General features: G+C 37.3%; 1 protein-coding gene across 1 annotated transcript; it reads right to left on the reverse strand.

The window, feature by feature from the left end:
• Nucleotides 1–14,984: 14,984 nt before the first annotated feature.
• LOC145666000 (zinc finger MYM-type protein 1-like) lies at nucleotides 14,985–17,627 on the reverse strand. The gene has a single exon (XM_081733106.1). The coding sequence runs from the start codon at nucleotides 17,625–17,627 to the stop codon at nucleotides 14,985–14,987; it is 2,643 nt and encodes an 880-aa protein (XP_081589232.1).
• Nucleotides 17,628–21,210: the final 3,583 nt, after the last annotated feature.

Here is a 21,210-nt window from a genome sequence, read left to right on the forward strand (position 1 = left end):
TAGAATCACTTAGAGCAGGAAATCTTAATTTGTGAAAAGTTATGTACCAAATTCACCGTTTGAATATTAATATTATTATTATTATTATTATTATTATTAATATTATTATTATTATTATTATTATTATTATTATTAATTTGGGGAGTAGATTCGTTTGATATAAATCGACAAGTACATTTTTTTCAAATTCGAAATGAAACAGAAACATCCGAGTCTCATAGACAATACTAGTTCACTCAAGTTTTATAATTAAAAAAAGAGCTATTAGGTTTAGATTTAATCTTGTACATTTGTTTGGAAGTTTTACATTTTAATAAAAGTAAAAGAAACGAAAAATCATCTTAGACGTTCCTTAGGTAGAATCACTTAGAGCAGGAAATCTTAATTTGTGAAAAGTTATGTACCAAATTCACCGTTTGAATATTATTATTATTATTATTATTATTATTATTATTATTATTATTATTATTATTATTATTATTATTATTATTATTATTATTATTAATTTGGGGAGTAGATTCGTTTGATATAAATCGACAAGTACATTTTTTTCAAATTCGAAATGAAACAGAAACATCCGAGTCTCATAGACAATACTAGTTCACTCAAGTTTTAGCCCTCAGACAATGTTTTAATGTTACATGTGGCATATATCAGTTGATTTTGAGTTTAACGTCCCGTTTGACAGTGAGGCTATATGAGACGTGACCCTACTGATTAACGTGGAATCCAAACCACATGAGCTCCCGACGGGAATCGAACTTGCACCTCCCACGCGAAAGGACTGAGAGTTGCTCATTCCTTATTGTCAGTTCAGAAAGAAGCAGAATACAGGGAGAGTTAATCTTTGATATCGCGGAATCTTTCTTTGAATTCATTTTTCCAATACTGAAGCTTCTTGGTATGCAACCTGTACAAAGCAAATGTATTGTACTTGTTCCATACTTAACACAAATTGGTAAATGTATGAAGCCTTCGTTTTGTAACAGTTTCTCCCAGAGCTGCAACTTGTGTTCTAACGTTTTATTTACGTAATGTTTGCAGTAATTATGTTTTTTTCCTTAAAGTTTCAAATTAAAATGTGACAAATATTTCGTAATATCATCTGCCATGAAAGAAACATATTGTAACCATAAAGAATCTGTCAGTAAGTTTGTGCTTTGTTCTTTGATTTGAAGAAAATTGTTAATTTCATCTCTCAAGTTCTAGGAACTTTTCAGACCCGTGGAGCACAGGATACCGAGCACACTTCTCTGCGATAGGGAAACCTAGAATATTTATGCAAAATCTTCCAAGAAAACAGCAATTTGTCGCTGGTTTAAGCCATATGAACATTGTCTATGTGAACTATTTTTGAACGTATCACAAAGTGACCCAAAGTAGATATACATACCTGCATTGATCAAGTATGACATTTTAATTTATTAAGATAATGAATTTATATGTTTCGGTCTATTCCGAGTTTAGGCATAAGTGAAAAGGAATTAAGAGCAAATAATGAAGAAACTAAGTCAATATATTGTATGTATGGGTTGCAATAAGTAAATGAAAATTCCATGAGCTGATCAGTACGGGGGTGTATATCTACTTTTGGGCCATTATATATATATACGAATACTTCTTTCTTGTTTTCTGAAGGTGAACCGTGGGTCACAAAGAAATGATTCAAGGGCCACATGCAGCTCACAAGTTTGAAATACTTGTTCTACAGTTACAGGTTAATTCTGTTACCGGAAAAATGGCAGATCATATGTATTTGAAGTTTCATTGCGTTATTTTCAAATCACAAGTGTATTCTCAAATTTTGAACTTCAAAGGACAATGCTTTTCAGACAACTGATGTAGATCTACCAAAATTTAGTTTTTATTAAGTAAGGAATATTTTAAGAAGATATTAGTAGAATAAATTATTAACATTTCAGTTCATTTCAAAGAAGAAAGAAAAATAAATCCTCTATAAGTCAATGGACAAAAAAGAAGATGACACACAACACGCAACATTATCCATCATTTCTCAAAATGGATTAAATTTCCATTATATGGACTGAAGTTGAGGATTTTGAAAGACTTTGAGGCTCAATATGAATCAATTATATACAGACTTGATGCCACAAAGAAAAAACTATGTAGCGTACGTAAAATCGTAGGTTACATGCGTAAATCTTAGGGATAGGCGTGAGTCGAGTCAAATGTAATTTTCTCGAGTTGAGTTTCGAGTCGAGTTACTGTTTTCAGGTCGAGTTTCGAGTCGAGTTGAGTTTCATAAATGGCTCGCTCCTTCAGCTCATTTTAAGTCGTTTTGGAATCGTAGTCTTATTAAACTGGAAAAGGAAAGCCATGAGAAATATAAGCAATAATGTGAAATACTTTTAGTGTTTCTCACGACTTTTTTTTATTAAATCCATGTTGATAGAGAGAAAGGTAGAAGGACGACCAAGCATAGAATATCTAGATCTTTGATAACGTCACAGGTTGTAATTCCTCTTTGTAAAATAATCCATCAGTGGTTCCTTTGTTCCTATCTTCACTGTCTGACAAAATATGACACGATTCGAGAAACTTTTCGGTACGAAAAAGAGATAAGTCGCAAATCGACAAGTACATTTTTTCAAATTCGAAATGAAACAGAAACATCCGAGACTCATAGTCAATACTAGTTCACTCAAGTTTTAGTCCTCAGACACTGTTTTAATGTCACATGCGGTATATATAAAAGCTTTAAATTGATATAGCAATTGCACGAACACGATGTATTTTCAAACTCAAGACAATACAAAAACATCCGAGATTTATGAGCATTAATAATTCACACACATCCGAGACTTATGAGCAATACTAGTTCGCCCAAGTTTTTGTGATGAGGAAGATGTCCACATTAGACAAAATTTACAGAAAATTCGGAATATTAAGGAATGTTGGTGATCTGACCCAGAACATACCTTTTCATTACAGTAAACAAAGAACAGAAATGAACATGAATTGTACCTCAAATGATGTGTGCGGGTTCGATTTTAATCACAGTTCCCATGAAGTGAACTTTGTGGTGTACAAACATCGTGTGTGTGTGAGTAGAGTTTATGTTTCTAACTTCTTATTCAAAGATTCACAAGATGGGTTATTTCTTATTTAAATGCTTCTTTCAACATTCCTACTCTATCTTTGTTTTTAAATCACGTTCACATTTTATGTTTTATCTAATAACTACAGAGATATAAAAGTAGAAACAAAATGTACAAATGAAGGGGGATTAAAAGATTTATTATGAAGATCTAAAGCTGAAACCTCAAAATACTATTACTAGGGTAACGAGTAATGCCAACAAAACGAGAGAAACTTCTCGATACAAAAAGAGGCAAGTCTCAATTCAATAAGTACATTTTCAAATTCGAGATGATACAAAAACATAGGTACGTTCAAAAAAGTTTGTGATAACTTAATCCAAGATTCAATATATTTTAGAAAAAACGATATCGAAATTAGAAATTTGTACACGCAAGCCCATTATCAACGATGATTTTTTATTTATATTACACCTGTTAGCAGTGACTTTGGGGGAATTGCTAGAGTTAGGAGGATATAGATATTTTTTTATCCGTAGTGTCATCACTTATCAAAGCTTGTTGACCATTACGTGATGCAACTTTTTTTCGCAATAAGGGTTCATCTGAAAATTTCAGATTTGTGCAATTTTTCGAAGTGTAAGTGGTCAGTTACAGTTACAGATTCGATTAACCGAATATAAGTCTAGGTACATCTTTAATAGTGTAATTCAAATTGTGGGCCTGTTGTCAACATGTGCAGAGCTATGTAAAAATGCATCATGTATTATATCACAGAATACTACATTACTAGATCCAACCACTTTCTCAGATTTGTTCAAAAAACGTAACACAAGACTATTGTAATTTGTTATTTGAATTACCTTTTCTTATTTGTCTTAAAAAGCAATACATCTTCGCGGATAATCATTTAGCGCCCATACAGCCAGTTGAGAAAATTTCTTTTCCTATTACAGTACTGACTTGACAAGTTATCAAATTATAACTATTCCAAAGATAACGTGAAAACAGATTAATTCATTTGTTCACGAATTCATGCGAAAAAGAAAATTTGTCAACTGAAGAATACTTTCTTTTTCGTGTGTACAGGTAGATTATATGACTATACGTAATAATGATCTACTGTATCTCCAACAAATATAGATCAAAACTTATTGGCCATTACGTGATGCAACCTTTTTTCGTTAGTAATTCAAATTGCGGATCTGATGTCGACATGTGCAGAGTTATATAAAAATGCATCATGTATTATATCGCAGAATATTACATTGCTACTCCTTCTGTATATAGGATAGGTCAGTGTTTCTTTAGATATATGATATCTTTTGCTGTTCAGCATTACGTCAGAACATCACGTTAACACTTCTCAGTTTTGTTGATGAATGTCTTGGTTTAATATTTATCTTCACACGTATGTAGTTCATTCTTTTTTTTTAAGTAAACTTACGATGTTTAAAGATGATGATGGTGAACGTGTACAATAGATTTCAATCTTTTAATGAAGTCATTCGATTCATTTTTAATGTTAGACTTTCGTTTTGAAAAGTAATTAATTTTCTAAGAAACGATTACATGTTACTCTTGTGCACATCACATCTTTGCAAATACTATCTAATGTAACCACTAACGTTTTGAATCAGTTTCAGTTGGAACAAAATTTTCTAAAAGGGAGCATGGACATGCCAATTTTTGGTTGCTAATCATGGCTCACATGTTCGCCAAATATTAGTAATTTTAAGCATTACCTCATTAGCCTCCTGTCTCCTTGGTATTATCACAATGGAAAGTTCGCTGACGGTATTCGTAACTTTTTGTAAAAGAGTGATGAGTAATCACAATTTAATTTTTTAATGGCCATGATGGATCAATGGTTGAGTCCCATTGGTAGATTGGCAACAGTCAGTCCCAAATGTAGGGAGATGGGCAGTAGAAGTTAGGAAAGACCCAATTCAACCATATTTTAGTTCATTTGCAAGCCTACCATGATAATCGTCGCTCCGTTCGTCATCCCTGTGGATAAGGGCATGGGTACAGTGAATACTTCTGGTGCTTGTGGTTCCTGTCTCAATCCGAGTTCATGTTAATAGGTAATTGTGGTAAACAAAAAAAACTGTGAGCATTAGTTCTCCTATTTACTTCTACTTTGTTATTTTTCTAAAGCAATTATGTCAGGTTAGAAGAACATGTATCTTTTCTTTCTAGTACGTGTATTGTTCTTCTACTCATAAATTCATTGGATTTCAGGATGCATGATGTCTCAGTGATATAACGTTTATTCACATTGTCATTCTATCAACTAATATTTTTTCGTCTTAATCATATGTCCTTTTACCGAGAAAGGGTATATTTATGGGGGCGTATCTTTATTTCTCCGAGGGGTCTTTACATGATGTACAAACCTATTACATTTTAGGTTTGAGGAGTATGGTGGTTCAGTGGTAAAGGATTTAAAATCAGTACTTCGTTTTTCAAATGCTGAAGCTTCTTGGTATGCATCCTGTACAAAGCAAGTGATGGAACTTAATGGCGATCAGTGCCTCAGATTTTGCAATCATCACATCTTCAGTTAATTACTCTAAAAAAAGAAAGATAACGAGTTCGGAATTTGCTAGATTCATGTTTCTCCAAGGCTGATGATGATGATGATGATGTTAATGATAGGTGTTCAATATAATAATAATAAGGGCATAAACACATCTCTTTTTGTTTCAGACAATTCTCATAGTTCGTGAAGAAAAAATTATTACTTTTAGATTTATTTGCCAACGAATGGAGAAAATGATGATGATGATGATGTTAATGATAGGTGTTCAATATAATAATAATAAGGGCATAAACACATCTCTTTTTGTTTCAGACAATTCTCATAGTTCGTGAAGAAAAAATTATTACTTTTAGATTTATTTGCCAACGAATGGAGAAACTTTTCGATACGAAAAGACATAAGTCGCAAATCGACAAGTATATTTTTTCAAATTCGAAATGAAACAGAAACATCCAAGACTCGTAGTATTGTCACTAATGTACCTTCAAAAAAACATGTTATGTTAAAAGAAAATGGCAACGTTGATTTTCACTGAAGAGTGGAAATACGAAGAAATTCTGTTAGGCGGAACGTTAAACTAAAAATATTTCATCTCTCTCTTTCTCTCTCTCTCTCTTTCTCTCTCTTACAAAGGGCATGATGTCTTAATGATTGCGAAAACTATTACTTAACACAATATGATGTTCTTATTCCGTAGCAAATACGAAAACTCAATTTAGAGGTACGTTCAAATCAGTTTAACGTACCACGACTATGCCCATTATGCTGAGGGAGATGGGTGATTAAGACAAATGAATGAATGAATACTTAGTAGAATGAGAATGTATGAGTAGATCATGAAACTCATGGACACGATGTTCGGAGATGAAACTAGGGGGCTGCATGCACTTTGTCACAGTGCACGACAATTAGTAATAAGAAATTATAAGCTTACTTGGTCGGTGATCGAACTAGGGACCGCATGCACTGGGTTACGGAACAATGTTCTACTATACTAAGTATTCATCTGAAAGAATAAGTCATTGCTTTATCACTGAACCACACACAAACTTTCACATATTTCTTACGTTCGAAACGTAAGAAGATATTTCAGTTTAACGTACTACGATTATGCTCATTATGTTGAGGAAGACGAATGATTAAGACAAATGAATGAATGAATGAATACTTAGTAAAATAAAAATATATAAGTAGACCATGAAAACTCACGGACACTATGTTCGGAAGTCGACCACAGTGGGCGGCAATTAGTAATAAAAAATTATAAGCTTACTTGATCGGAGATCGAACTAGGGACCGCATGCACTGGGGTTACGGAACAATACTCTACTATACTAAGTATTCATCTGAAAGAATACGTCGTTGCTTTATCACTGAACCACATACACAAACTTTCACATATTTCTTACGTTCGAAACGTAAGAAAATATTTCAGTTTAACGTACCACGATTACGCTCATCATACAGATAGACAGACAGAAAGATATACACTTAGATAGTACTTATTGTCTTTTCGAGTGCAGAATAATACGCGTTCAATACTACACAGAGGCTTGTAGTGTTTGAGCCCCGCCGCCCAAAGCTTGGACATCTCCCCAACAAAAAAAATCTTGATGCACGCCTGTGTACATAGCTAGTATACGAATTCTATGACGGGATTCTGAGCATTTTAAAAGAAATTGATGATAATAATAGGGAATATTTTAACTACTTTCGTCCTTTTAAAGTAATATCACACACAGCTTAGACTATAATATGGAGAAAACTGTACAAAGTTCAACTTCCTAGATCAACTTAAAGAAATGGAGAAATGTTCTCTTATTTGAGAATAGACAATTGTTTTAACTTGAAGATTTGTGTTTATGTTGAAATCGTGGGGGTACTGTGGATCAGTGGTAAAACGTTCACCTCCGGTGATTGGGGGCCCCTGGTTCGATCCTAACTTTCGTCGTGTGAACTTTGTGGTGCATATAGCTTCGCTGCTGAACGGAACGTTAAACTCAAAAATCAATCAACATCATGTGTACATGAGTAACGACATCCGAGATGTATAAGCAACACTAGTTTTGTCAAGTTTTAGATCTCAAACACTGTTTTAATATTACCTAAAACACACACATACATATCTTCGCTTCGTGTTGACTGAAACCATGACCTAAGATAATGTTGACGCGACAGCTGAAGAACAACATTGAAATACAAAACATGTTCTGTTATCTTATTTTTCTGCTCTTTGCAAGTAGACATTGCAGATACAGAAACTCTCTCTCAGTTCGTTGACTTGTGTATGTGTATTTAACGTTAGATTTCACTCTTATTAACATTAGAAAATTATGAAATTAACTTCAGTGCCTCAGTGGTAGAGTGTTTACCTCTGGTGCATGAGGTCCCGTGTTCAAATCACGTCTTTTTTTTCTATATACTTGTCATTAATTTTAGCGACCACAAATTCCCTGCTTCCTTTACAACTTAACGAAAAGATGCTATTGACTGACCCCGAAAAACCGTCCTTATCATTTCATTTTTACGTTCCAGATGGCACAGTGGCTCAGTGGTAGAGCGTTCACCTCAAGTGCTTGGGTCCATGATTCGATCCCAGTTCGTGCCCTATAAACTTTATGGTGGACAAACATCGTATGCGTCGATTTCCCTTCGGAGTTCACCAGTTTCCTTCCACTTTCTTCATTACATCATTTCATTCATTTTTTTCATTATCATCTCTCCTTCATTAGCCTAGTAGACGTAACCGCAGGACGTAAAACTCACTTTTCACTTGTCCCATCGCCGTCTATTAGTATAGTACACTCAGTCTAACCGGCATAATCGTGGGACGTTAAACTCAAAGATTTCATTTCATTTTTTCGTTCCAGAGGACAGGGTGGCTCAGTGGTAGAGCGTTCACCTTAAGTGCTTGGGGGTCCCTCGTTCGATCTCAGTTCGTACCCTATGAACTTTGTGGTGGACAAACATCGTATGCGTCGATTTCCCTTCGGAGTTCACCAGTTTCCTTCCACTTTCTTCATTACATCATTTCATTCATTTTTCCATTATCACCTCTCCTTCATTAGCCTAGTAGACGTAACCGTAGGACGTAAAACTCACTTTTCACTTGTCCCACCCACACAGATTATACTATTTTCATTTGCTAAAACACACATATCTTCGCTTCGTCTGGACTCCACGTACTACAGATACATAGACAAACGGAGAAACAAGTAGACATATTATCAAAATTTTAAGACACACAAGCTATGATTATTATTACATCATTCACATCATAAAGTTCCGTCTTTCAAAATCATTAGTTTAACAGTCATAATCGTGGAACGTAAAACTCACTTTGGGTGTTAGACAACATTGTATCTAAGACTTTTCTCTTTGACTCTCTTTTCAAACTATGATTTGACCTCTCTCTCTCTCTCATCGCAGGTTGAGGACCCTAGTGGATCAATGGTACAGTGCTCATCTTTGATGTATGGTGTATCCAGGTTGTAATCCAGCCCCAGACAAGTGAACTTTCTGGTAGACAAAATTACTAGTTTAACAGACATAATTAAAAATTGGACGTAAAACTATGATTCGACTCGAACGAATATTTCTGGTGCATTGGGATCCATATTTCGATCCTAGCTAACAACAAGTGAAATTTCTGGTGAACAAGAGCGTTCATCTTTTGTGCATAGGTCTCCGAGTTGAAAATGAAGCCCTCCTTCCCCGTGTTCAACTTTTGCTTTCAACAAATGAATTTTATGATAGACAAACACCGTATGCGTGGATTTCCTTCGGAGTTCTTCCGTTTCCTTCCACTTTTTGAGTGTACGTTGATTGATGGTACAGCGTTCACCTCTGGTGTTTGAGGTGGGGCCCTGGTTTCAAACCCCAGCTCCCTCCGTCAAGTGAACTTTCTGTGTTGGACAAACAACACGTACGTGGTTTTTTTTCGGTGTACTTTCGTTTCCTCCCACTTTCTTTATTCTATCATTTCATTCATTTCTCATCATCACCGTCTTCTTCAGTCTAGTCAATATATCCATGAAACTTAAAATTGGAAGTTATTATTATTATTATTATTATTATTATTATTATTATTATTATTATTATTAAAAATAAACCAAGAAGTTCCGTTACTAGTGATATACATATATCCTAATTACCAGTCTTATGGCGGCTCCCTTTCCTAAATTTAGGGGGACACAATGACTCATTGGTCTATTCATCTTCCTAGCATATGCTACAGACAAACAGACAAACGTCAGCCGGTGTTCACTGACATTTTGTCACTTCAATGCAACGTTTTCATATCATCGCTTGATTAATAAAGCGGTAGGTAGGTAGGTTTGTGTTTTGCTTTTCGATAAGCTAATCTTCTCTTCTCTTGAATACGAAGCAACAGACAAAGAAAAAAAAAGATACTGGGAAAACACATTTCTTTGACGCTGCTGTATATATATATATATATATATGTATGACTGTCTGTATCTGTCTGTAGAATCTGGTTTCTTTATCACACACGAAACAACTATGAATAAATACACTTTATAACTTTATTCTTTTTTTAAAGACAAAGACTAAAAAATAAAGACAAATATATTATTTTACTCTAGTTCGATTCTTAGTGAAAGAGCATTAAATATTTCTATTTCGTTCCTTTCTGTCGTGAAACGATGTGCTATATACGTGAAATTCTTTTTTTTTTTCATGCAAGGATTAATTCAACTCAATGGTCGTGAAGTACAGGTCTTGCGTTTGATTCTTAGGTCTTGCGTTTGATTCCCGTGTCCTGCTGGTTCGATCCTCGTTGAGAAAACATTACACATTTTAAGACATGAAAGTCATTCGATCCTTTCTGTCGTGAAAACGAAGTGAAATTCTTTTTTTTTCATGCAAGGACTAGTTCAACTTTAAAATCATGAAGTACCAAATTCGATCCCAGCTCCCTACCAAAGTAGAATTTTGTGTAAAGTCTTTATTTCATACGTTAGCGAAGCTACAATCAAGATTAGTTGTCTACTACACTTTCACTCCCAAAATAATAATAATAATAATGTGATGCTGTATTTTTTAAATTTTATTTTTATGGTTGTTATTTATGTTTTAATACCACTTTGGTCCGGGTTCGATTCTCGATGATAGAGAGAGAAAGGGATCATTGAACACTTGAAAACATTATAGTGTTTCGAAATGAAGAGCTTCGAACAATGTGCATATCATATGCTACGCTAAAATCAATACATGAATTTCTTTTTTTTTTTTTATGCAAGAATTAATTCAACTCTAAATCGTGAAGTACTGGTCTTGCGTTCAATTTCAATGAGAGAGCTTTCAAAATGAAAACATATTTAGTGTACAGGTTCGATTCTCGATGAGAAAGCATTGAATATTTTAAGACATTAAGTATGCTCTTCGCTATACAAAATAGCTATTCAATACATAACGAAAAGACGAAAATCAATCAATCAATTGGGAAGCTTCGAACTTGATATTCAATCAATTGGAAAGCTTCGAACGTGATAGACGTCCAAGAGTATGAGCATAGTAACAACGTTCGCTTGCGTTCTTCGCAGGAGGGAGTGATGTGGCTGTGGTTTGGTGGGGGTTCAAATCCATAACGAAAAGACAAAAATCAATCAATCAATCAATTGGGAAGCTTCAATCATGATAACTAATAGAACTCTCATCCATCCAAGAGCATTTAGCTATTCAATACATAACGAAAAGCAAAAATCAATCAATCAATCCATTGGGAAGCTTCGATCATGATAACTGATAGGATTCTGACCCGGCCGTTTTATCTTGCTTTTTACATCTGGTAGGCGTCCAAGACTATGAGCATAGCAACAGCAAAACAACATTTTCCCACGGGGCTTCTGTGGTAACCGTAAAAGGATATGTACATAGCAACTAAAGAGGAGTAGGGGGGTGTCGGTGTTCAAATAAACCAAAATTTTCCCACGCGCTTCTGTACTACCCGTAAAAGGCTATGAACATAGCAACTAAAGGCTTGTCGAAACTTGCCACCGAATTCCCGGAAATGATACCGAATTCTAAGAACGGGAGGGATCAAATTTCAGCCATAGTGGGGTACATCTACTGTCGTTAGTCACATAATTTCCAAAGAGCCAATAGTGGCTTTTTAGCCATATGCTTTTCACTTCTATAGCCACTTTCTGAGTTTAGCCACATTGTAATATATTGTGTGTGTCATTTTGCAATTTTCTGCAGTGTTTTCTTTCTTCTTGCATGCAGTATGTAATAAGCAAATACATTACATACAAAATTAATATATTGTCAGTTATATATGGTGCTTATTGGGAAAAACACTCCCCAAAAAAGTTCATCTTAGACTGAAGAAATGGTTATCCTTCCTTTTCCATTATTATTTGGCTATGAAACAAATGCCGGAGACATATACAACCGCTATATACAACAGTGTGGTGTTGGAATGTGTAATGATTAGGATGTGATGTTTTATTTTATTTTTTTGAAAGTTCAACACTTCCAATGTACCCGTAAAAATGTACTAAAGAAATAGTGCCCATGTTTTTTAAATATTCAATTAGAACTGGACAATCTACATGAAATTTGCAATCGATCAGTGAAAACGTCATCTTTCTAGAGCCTGTAGTTTCTGAGATCTCATTGTCGAGAAACATATATGTGTATTTTAAAAGAGCTCCAAAGATGGCAGCACAATTCATTTGCATGTATTTCGGAGAAGGCTTACTAAAGGCAAAGGCCTTTGAACAATAATTTAAAAGGATAAACTTTGTGAAAAATATTTATTTCAGTAATTTATTTAAACTACACTCTTTTAAAAATATTTGTCTTTGTTATAAACGTGAAATCACAAATAACCGTAAATCAAAGGTTTGAATGCTAAGATTATAGGTTAGAGCTCGGTCGCTCGTAAATGTTACTGTAGTATTTTAATAGATAGTTAAATTGCCACACAGATGCCGGAGGAGGGCATATATTTTCAGACTTAGTTGCTTGGCTTTGTTTAAAAGTACAAGCTTCTAAATTCGAACGTAAAAATGAAGCGTTAAGGTTTTAGTATTTAAGTACTCGCACCCCCAGTTGCATAGCACTGCCCTAAGGATCATTACTGACATGCCTAGTACATTCCTGGCACATGCCAATGCCAAGTAAATGTGTCAAGTACATACACGGTACGTGATATACACATAATAGATACATTCCTCGGTATGTGTCATGCACGTACTTTTGGGCGGAAGTAACCTTATTCCTTACATGTGTATTTCACGTGATTGCTCTATTCACGTACCTATCATGTACATTCCAATGTACCTCGAGGAACATTCTTTACACATGATCAGTATGTACTTGTGTTGGGTGGGAAATAAGGCGGTCAATATGTAAAAGTGACGTCGTGTTTGTCAGTCCGATCATCACGGGAAATCAAATCAGCCGTTTGAAATAAATATTTGAATACATTTAGTACTTGGAAGAAAATGGTTAGCTGACGTTCACTAGAAACTTGACAAAACTTCGATACAAATTAGAGGATAGTCAGCTATGCCCAAATCTAATATTGTAGGTGGAAGTGAAAACGACGAACGAAGTAACAGCGGATTAAAATTTAGCATTAGAAGTCATTGAAAAACAAAATGTGATGCGCGAAAACGAGAAAAAAAAAAGAAAAGGAAAAACGTAACGTTGCCGACGACAACACACTGGATGGTGCTTATTGAAAGACCCATAAACGCTATTCATTAGCTCATTCTTCACGGTTTGGATTGCAAGAAATAAAACTATTTCTTCGTGCTAATACGCCTCTCAAAACGAAATGTTATATTTCTGCAAAATTTGTTTTTCTCACATGACTGGATATTTTTTTTAAAAAATCTATTGTGCTGAAGAAAACAAAACCATATGACAAGCTGTATTTGATCTGAAGACCCCATGATCTTTACTACATGTTGTTATTCATTACATCAGCGGGCCGTTGTTTGCAATGACACTGATACATTGAGTGGTTTGTTCGAGAAAGTTGCTTGTCTCGATTTTGTTTACTCTTTAGGGTTTTCGTAGAATACATGAAAAAGAAATACATTTTTCGCTTAGATATCCAGGAATCCTGTTTTAACTTATCAGAAAACAGCAATCTACTGGTGAAATGATATGGGGTAATGTGTAGCATTTTGTTTTCACGCCATCGATAGCAGCAAGGGGCACATGAATTACATAAAAAGGGAGTGTGTTGTTATGAACTACTAATATCTTTTTCAAAAAATCTACGTGTTACTTCGTATCTCAGGGGATAAGTGAGAGATTACAATACACAAATTCGCACGATCGAGTCTTGTCCACTGCTATTGTATTTTTTTTTTCATTTTCATTGTTTAACTGTGAAAGTGACGTAGATACATTTTCATTGGCATTCAAAAAAAAAAAAAAAAAAAAAAGAATGGAAGGGAATACGTAGCCCTGAAAAGGGCTGTTTATATATAAGTGTCTAATAGGAGGTCCAATGACCTTCTACATCGATGACTGCCTGGAGCCTTCTGGGCATGCTTTCGGTAAGTCTGCGGAGAAAGCGTTCACTACGGGAGACTTCCTCCCAGCTGTTTTCAACGATTTCCCATAGTTGATTTTTTGTGGATGGAGGCGGGTTAGGCCAGTTCTCCTTCATCACCCTTTTGACCTCTGCCCATACTGTCTCAATTATATTCATATCGGCTCCACGCGGTGGCCAATCTAGGACCTCTAAATCAGCCTGCTGCGAGAGCCAATTCTGAACTAATTGACACATATGAACCGGAGACCTGTCATGCTGAAACTGGATTACTCCATCGGGGTAGATAAAACGCACAGATGGCAACATAACATCCCGAAGGATATGTAAATATTGCTCACCTGTCCCTATGGAATACTCCAAGACACTGTGATGTCCTGAAACCCCAAGCAGATACAGATACGCGTCCACAGTGACGTTTGTGGAAAACGTATCTGGGATCATGCCTGGAGCCTCTCGGACGATACACGACTACTGGGCCATTATTTGAGGAAGAAAATGTGCATTCGTCTGTGAAGACAACATGTCTCCAATCACGGTTCACATTTTCTTCCGCAAACTGAAGCCGTCGTCTTATATGCTCTTCCGAGAGGAATTCTTTCACCGCACAGAGGCGGCCTTAGTAGTATGCGGGGCCCCGGGCGGGGGGTTCGGTAGGCGAAGCCCCCCCTCCGAAACCAGGAAACATAGGTGAAATTTTTGAGGGGGGAAGGGGTTCTTATGGCATGGGGGTCGATATAACTTACGACATTAATGATTCGGAAACATTTTACATGCATGCAAGATCAAAAAACTAGAACACATAATAAAACTATCACTGACTTACGAACAGCTGCTTTGACGGTCACAGACGGAAGTCCACTTTTCTGGCTTTTCGCTGTGCAAAATCGTTGATAAGTTCCTCGTAGTCCATTGTTGAGGCAACTTCCTTTTCGATGGACAAAATAGCTAAACCGCACAATCTGCTTTGCGACATTGTTGATCGTAGATAGTTTTTGATAAGTTTCAACTTCGAAAAGCTTCTTTCCGCGCTGGAAACTGTCACAGGAATTGTCAACATAATTCTGTATGCAATAACGATGTTGGGAAATGAATCTCGAATGGGCCAAACGTACTGAAGACACTCTTGGGTGGCATTGATGTTATCAGGAAGCATTTCTCGAAAAATCTTCAATTCTGCGTACAAGTCAATTCCTTCTAAATCGCGTGAATCTTCTGCGCGTAACATGTTGTCCAAATCCATGCAGCACTTTAACAAATAATCGTCGTTCAACGACCGCAAACCCTTCAAGTTGTATAGAAATCCAAAGATTGAAGCATACTCTTCCAGTTGTTCGAATCTTTTTTCCATTGAGGTAAGTGCTTGATCCACTATCCATAAGAAATATCCTGTTCTGAAGGATTCCTCCGGCGAAGATGTTTCTTCGTCGTTACCCTCATAATCGAATTGTTTTTTCTTGCATCTGACTCTTCGTTCCTTGAATTTCTGAGCTACGTTCATTTCGGACGCAATTTCCTTTGCTGCGATCATAGCATCGGAGAATCCGGTTTCCCGGTACTTTCTCAAGAAAGTAACAAGGCCTTTGATTTGCTGTATTGCTACATCGAGCTGCATGTCAGCTGATTGCAAAGTTTTGCTGACAGCATTCACAGCAAATAAAATGTCATACCATATGATTAAGCTCAGAACAAACTCGAAGCTTTCGAGCTCATAATTTGCAAGACATTCGGCTTCACTTTTTACTAGCGGACCATTGGCGGTATCTGCGACAGTCAACAGTGCCTCTTTGACTTCTTTCGTCTGATAACGCAGCGCTTTCACACTTTCCAGGCGGCACTCCCACCGCGTTTCTGAAAGTGATTTTGTAGTCATGAAAGGCACGGTTTCTTCCAAAATTTTCCACCTTTCAGCCGAGGCAGCAAAGCATTTATATATTCTCTGTATGACACCAAAAAACGTCACTGCTTGGGAGTTGCATTTAGCCATGTCTCCTAAAACAAGGTTCAAATTATGGCAGCCACACGGAGTGTAAAATGCTCGACTGTTCATGCGAAGAATGTGCGCTTGAACTCCTTGGTATTTTCCCTTCATGTTCGCTCCATTGTCGTACCCCTGGCCACGACAATCGGCAATGTCCAGACCGAGGTTCGCCAGTGCGGCAAGAAGAGCTTCAGACAACCCCTTTCCTGTTGCGTTGTCCACATTCAGAAATTCGATGAAGTGCTCCATCACCTTCACTTCCGGATCTGATACGTCCACAAAACGCAATATTAGGGACATCTGCTCTTTGTGGCTAACATCAGGCGTGCAGTCAAGGATGACAGCAAAATATTTAGCAAGTTTCACTTTATTAATAATTTTCCCCTTTACTTCTGACGCCATCAAGTCGATAAGCTCGTTTTGGATCCTATGCCCGAGGTAATGGTCGTGAGCCTCGTCGTTCTTAATTCGGCGGAGATGTTCTTGCATGGTTGGATCGAATTTGGCCAGCATCTCAACTAAGCCTAAAAACTGACCATTGTTCGGCGCATAAAGTTTCTCCGTTCTCCCACGAAATGCGCTGTTGTTTTCGGCAAGGTACTGTACAATCGCTAGAATTCTTGTTAACACTGCGCGCCAATGCAGCTTTTCTTTTCTAATTCGTTCTAGCATCATGTTATCTATTGCGCTACCATTGGACATTCTCCGAGCTGATTCCAACCACGCTGTCATGCACTTAACGTGATTCACAGAAACTTCGTGGTGCTGAAGTTTATCGCCAAGATGCTTCCAGTCGCAGCAGCCTTCGTTTGCTAACTGGCCTCTAGTAGCTGTCGTGCCAAACAACTTACAAGGAAAGCAAAATACTCTGTCTTTGATCTTCGAATAACTTAGCCATCGCCTATCCACTGTTTCTCCGTTCGGCATCCTCCGTGTAAAGAAATTGTTCGAAAAATGTCTGTTACTTTCGTCCTTTGGGTATTCACAGTCACTTAGCCTGATTGGACCCTTCTCCACTAAAATGTCACGCACTTCACTGTTAATGTGTTTCCAATTACTTGGATCATATATGTCCTCGAACAGTGTGCTCGTGGTTTGAAGAGTGTCAGAAGCATGCAGAGGAATGGTCGCGCTTTCACAGGAGAGGTCACTTTCTGGGTCTGTTGCAACAACGTTGTCCCCAGAGAATTGCACCAAGTTTTCATTGTTGCTTGTGGGACAACAGGGCGTAGAAACAGTTTTGTTGCCGGCTAGTTTTTCTTCGTCGGACGCAAAACTTGGTATCACAACCTGGTCTGTCGCATCACACCGGTCGCTCACAGTCACAGACAAATCATCATCCGTGTTCTCAAGTTTTTGGTGTTGATCCTCTGATTTTACCGCTACAACAAACTTGTCCAAAGATCCCTTTTGCTTCTGAATGAAATCTTCTTTATATTTCCGTTTCTTGGCTTTCGCAGCCCCACTTTCGTATTTACGGAATTTGTCTCTGTCTATGCCACTCATGATGGTCACTTATTCTTTGCCCAATAAACGAATAATCGGAAGACACTCACGCACTAACCATAATATTACGTATCCACATCTCACTACGACTGCGCGGTCCGAATTCCGAAGCCAAACTGAGGTGCTACACAAGGCGTGCAATAGGAGCTATTTCTTGGAAGCGATGACTCAGAGGTGTCCGTACCAACAGGACCACTCTTCTGACCCAAAAGTAGTGCTCTCAACGGGTCGGGTCGGGTCGGGTTGAAGACCGACCCGACCCGACCCGTGACCCGAATTGACTGACCCGACCCGATGACCCGACCCGACCCGACTGACCCGAACCGTGATCCGATCTGATTGACCTGACCCGATAACCCGACCCGAGCTGACCCGGTTGACCCGACCCGACAACCCGACCCGAATAACCCGACCCGACAACCCGACCCGAGCTGACCCGATTGACCCGACCCGACAACCCGACCCGAATAACCCGACCCGACAACCCGACCCGAGCTGACCCGATTGACCCGACCCGACAACCCGACCCGAATAACCCGACCCGACAACCCGAACCGAGCTGACCCGACTGACCCGACCCGACAACCCGACCCGACTGACCCGACCCGACAACCCGACCCGAGTTGACCCGACTGACCCGACCCGACCCGACAACCCGACCCGAGTTGACCCGACTGACCCGACCCGACAACCCGACCCGAACTGACCCGATCCGAGTCGGGTCGGGTCAACCCGACCCGTTTGAGAGCACTATGGTCACGACACTGGGTGAACGCCAAAATGCACTCACATTGGGAAACTAGTTTTAAAAGCATAATTTTAGAAAATAAAGCATAAAGCATAATTTAAAATATATAGCACAATTCTTGGAAAATTCTCTTTAACTGAAAGTTTAACATACTGTGTTAATATTTTTAAAGCCAATATTTACAATGCAAAATCATTGAGAACATAACAATGCAACAATGAAAATCTTATTTTCATTTCTGTAAACTTTTCGGTGAAATCCTTTGATGTGGAGAAAAGAAAAAAGTAAAAGAAAAAATTTTTCTGCCAACAATGAATAGTATGCAAGAACTCCATACTATATTGTTACAGTGACGACGCCAGCTTTAAGTTCTTAGGGGGGCAAAGGAGGGGCAGATACATTTTCGGGGGGGGCTATTTGCCATACCAAAAATGACATATTTATTACGTTTGACTTATTTTACATTACATTGTGTATTTCGTTGCTGTTTTTATGTTAGATCTATATGATTATAAATTAAACTTATTTCAAATAAAATTTGTAACTAACAAATAAGTAACGTCTGCACATGAAATATTTTTCAATGAAAATTTTGAAGCCTAAACATAAACTGAATTACTTTCGCGTATGCTACAAGTAACACATTCGTCTATATGCTACGTCTCTCTCTCTCTCTCTCTCTCTCTCTCTCTCTCTCTCTCGATATATATATAGCCAGAGAGAGAATTTAGGAGGAGCTGCTGAAAATGTCGTAGTCCAATCCAGAAGGAGTGTAGGTACTAGGTAGAAAAATGAAACCTAGTTTAGAAAAACATATCTCTGTATATACAAATATAAAGTTTCATATTAATAATGACATTCTTATTGTTTCTCAGGCCTCTGAAGTGATTATGTGTGCCCAAACAGATAATTTCACGAACATCCAGATCCTTACTGTTATAACATTTTTGTTCCACCAAGGAAAGTCACCGAAGTAAATTAATTAGGAAATCAGTGAAACACCACGGGACTCTCCTCCGTTATATATGGTGGTGAAGAAGTACGTGGCTTATTATAAACGTAGCAATTTCTCAACAAATTATGCTTTACATCCAGGATGATTAAAAGCAATGACTCTTCCTGGAATCATGGATGCAATTTGTGACATTATTCTTGAAAATTGCAGCATTTCAGCCAATGGTGGATATAGCCCGGGGCCGGAGGGCCTAGGCCACCCCAGTTTTTGTGTGACAAAAATAATTTAAGCTATTATTTATATAGTTTTTAAAGTGTATAGTAAACTCACGATATATTTATTATAGTCTGAGGTCTGCACCCCGCTTTCTCAGTTTTTACCTTCTCAGCAAAACTTGTGTCAGAGATTCTGGGCATTTCTTTGGAACTCGTCGGTAGCATAATTCAGAATGGCTTGGGTATGCGCAAGTTCTCGGCATAATGGGTTCCCAAAAAATATGTCAGGAGAATAAAAGGGTAACGGCATTAAGAGAAGTCTTCTCCCAGTTTGACCGTAATGCTGATCAATTTCGCTGACGAATAGTAACCATAGATGAAATATGGTTGTACCACTATGATCCTGAATCGGAACAACAGTCAATGGAGTAATAGCACTCATTTCTCCATCGCCCCAAAAAGTTCAAGACACAGAAGTAGGTTGAGAAACTGTTTGGAACATTCTTCTGGTATAAGTATGGAGTGGTAGACTACCTCCTCAATGGTCAGATATTTAATCCAGAATCTATACATTACTTACAAAACTGAAAGAAAAATTCAAAGTTCAACGCTGCGGAAAATGAAAAGAAAGGAATTCTGTTCCTTCAGGAGAATACACCTGTCCATCAAGCCCCTGCGAACATAACTGACATTGCATAATCTAGGATTTCAATGTCTAGATCATCATTCTTATTCCGCAGATTTAGCTCCGTCTAACTATTACGTGTACTTATTTCTCAAACTTAAATAACACTTGAAAGACGCCATTTTAGATCTGCTAGGGGTAGTGCTACGAACAGTGCTGCGAGGAAATCTAGATTTTTTTTAACTTTTCTGCAAAAGCTGGAGCACTGTACAAGGTAGTATATTGACTCTCGGGGGAAGAGAAGAAGAAGTAAAACTTCACCAATCCATGTGCACTCCTTCTGGGTTGGGCTACGAATTTTTCAGCAGTTCCTAGTCAATATGGTAGACGTCACGTCAGTACTTTGAAACAAAATAAGTAAAGGAGCACTAGTATAAACCAATTACTAACTAAAGATCAGCACTCTGACAATACGTTTTATTGGGAATCAATTTAATTCCATAAATTTATTATCATTTGCAGGAAGGGAAAACACAACTCTTTTTATCTCCTTCAAAAAATTAAGCCCTGGTAGTTGCAAACTAAGCTGTTATAAGCACATCCTCGGAATATTGGAAGCCGAGAATAATGTTTCAGAAAAAAGAAGTTTTAAATAAAACAAAATATGAAACTGAAAACTTCAAACCTGGATAAATACAAACAAGTTACGTAACTGATTTTACCTTTCTTTTGTTTCCAATCGAAGTTGATCCAATGAGAAGAAAACAAGTCGACCAAATCTACTATTGTTCGCTAGGCACAATTATTAAAAATCATAAGAAAGAAGTATAACTAAAATTTACCTCAAAAGGGGCTAAATTAGAAAACAGAAATATGCGTGCATACCCAGACGCTCAAAGAAGAAAGCTTGAGAATTAATCTGCCACATAGTAAATTCATGGAAAGTAGACTACAATTTGTCAATGAGATTGGTTATGATACTGATATAAAATACTACGTGAAGAATGTTTAAAGATTGTACGAGTCTGGAGGGGCAGTCT

This window comes from Thermobia domestica, chromosome 12 (genome assembly GCF_964235325.1).
Source record: "Thermobia domestica chromosome 12, izTheDome1.hap1.1, whole genome shotgun sequence".
NCBI lineage: Eukaryota > Metazoa > Arthropoda > Insecta > Zygentoma > Lepismatidae > Thermobia > Thermobia domestica.

Bases quoted from the DNA above. Each gene is read 5' to 3' on its own strand.
- LOC145666000 (XM_081733106.1), bottom strand. From the start codon at position 17,627: ATGAGTGGCATAGACAGAGACAAATTCCGTAAATACGAAAGTGGGGCT.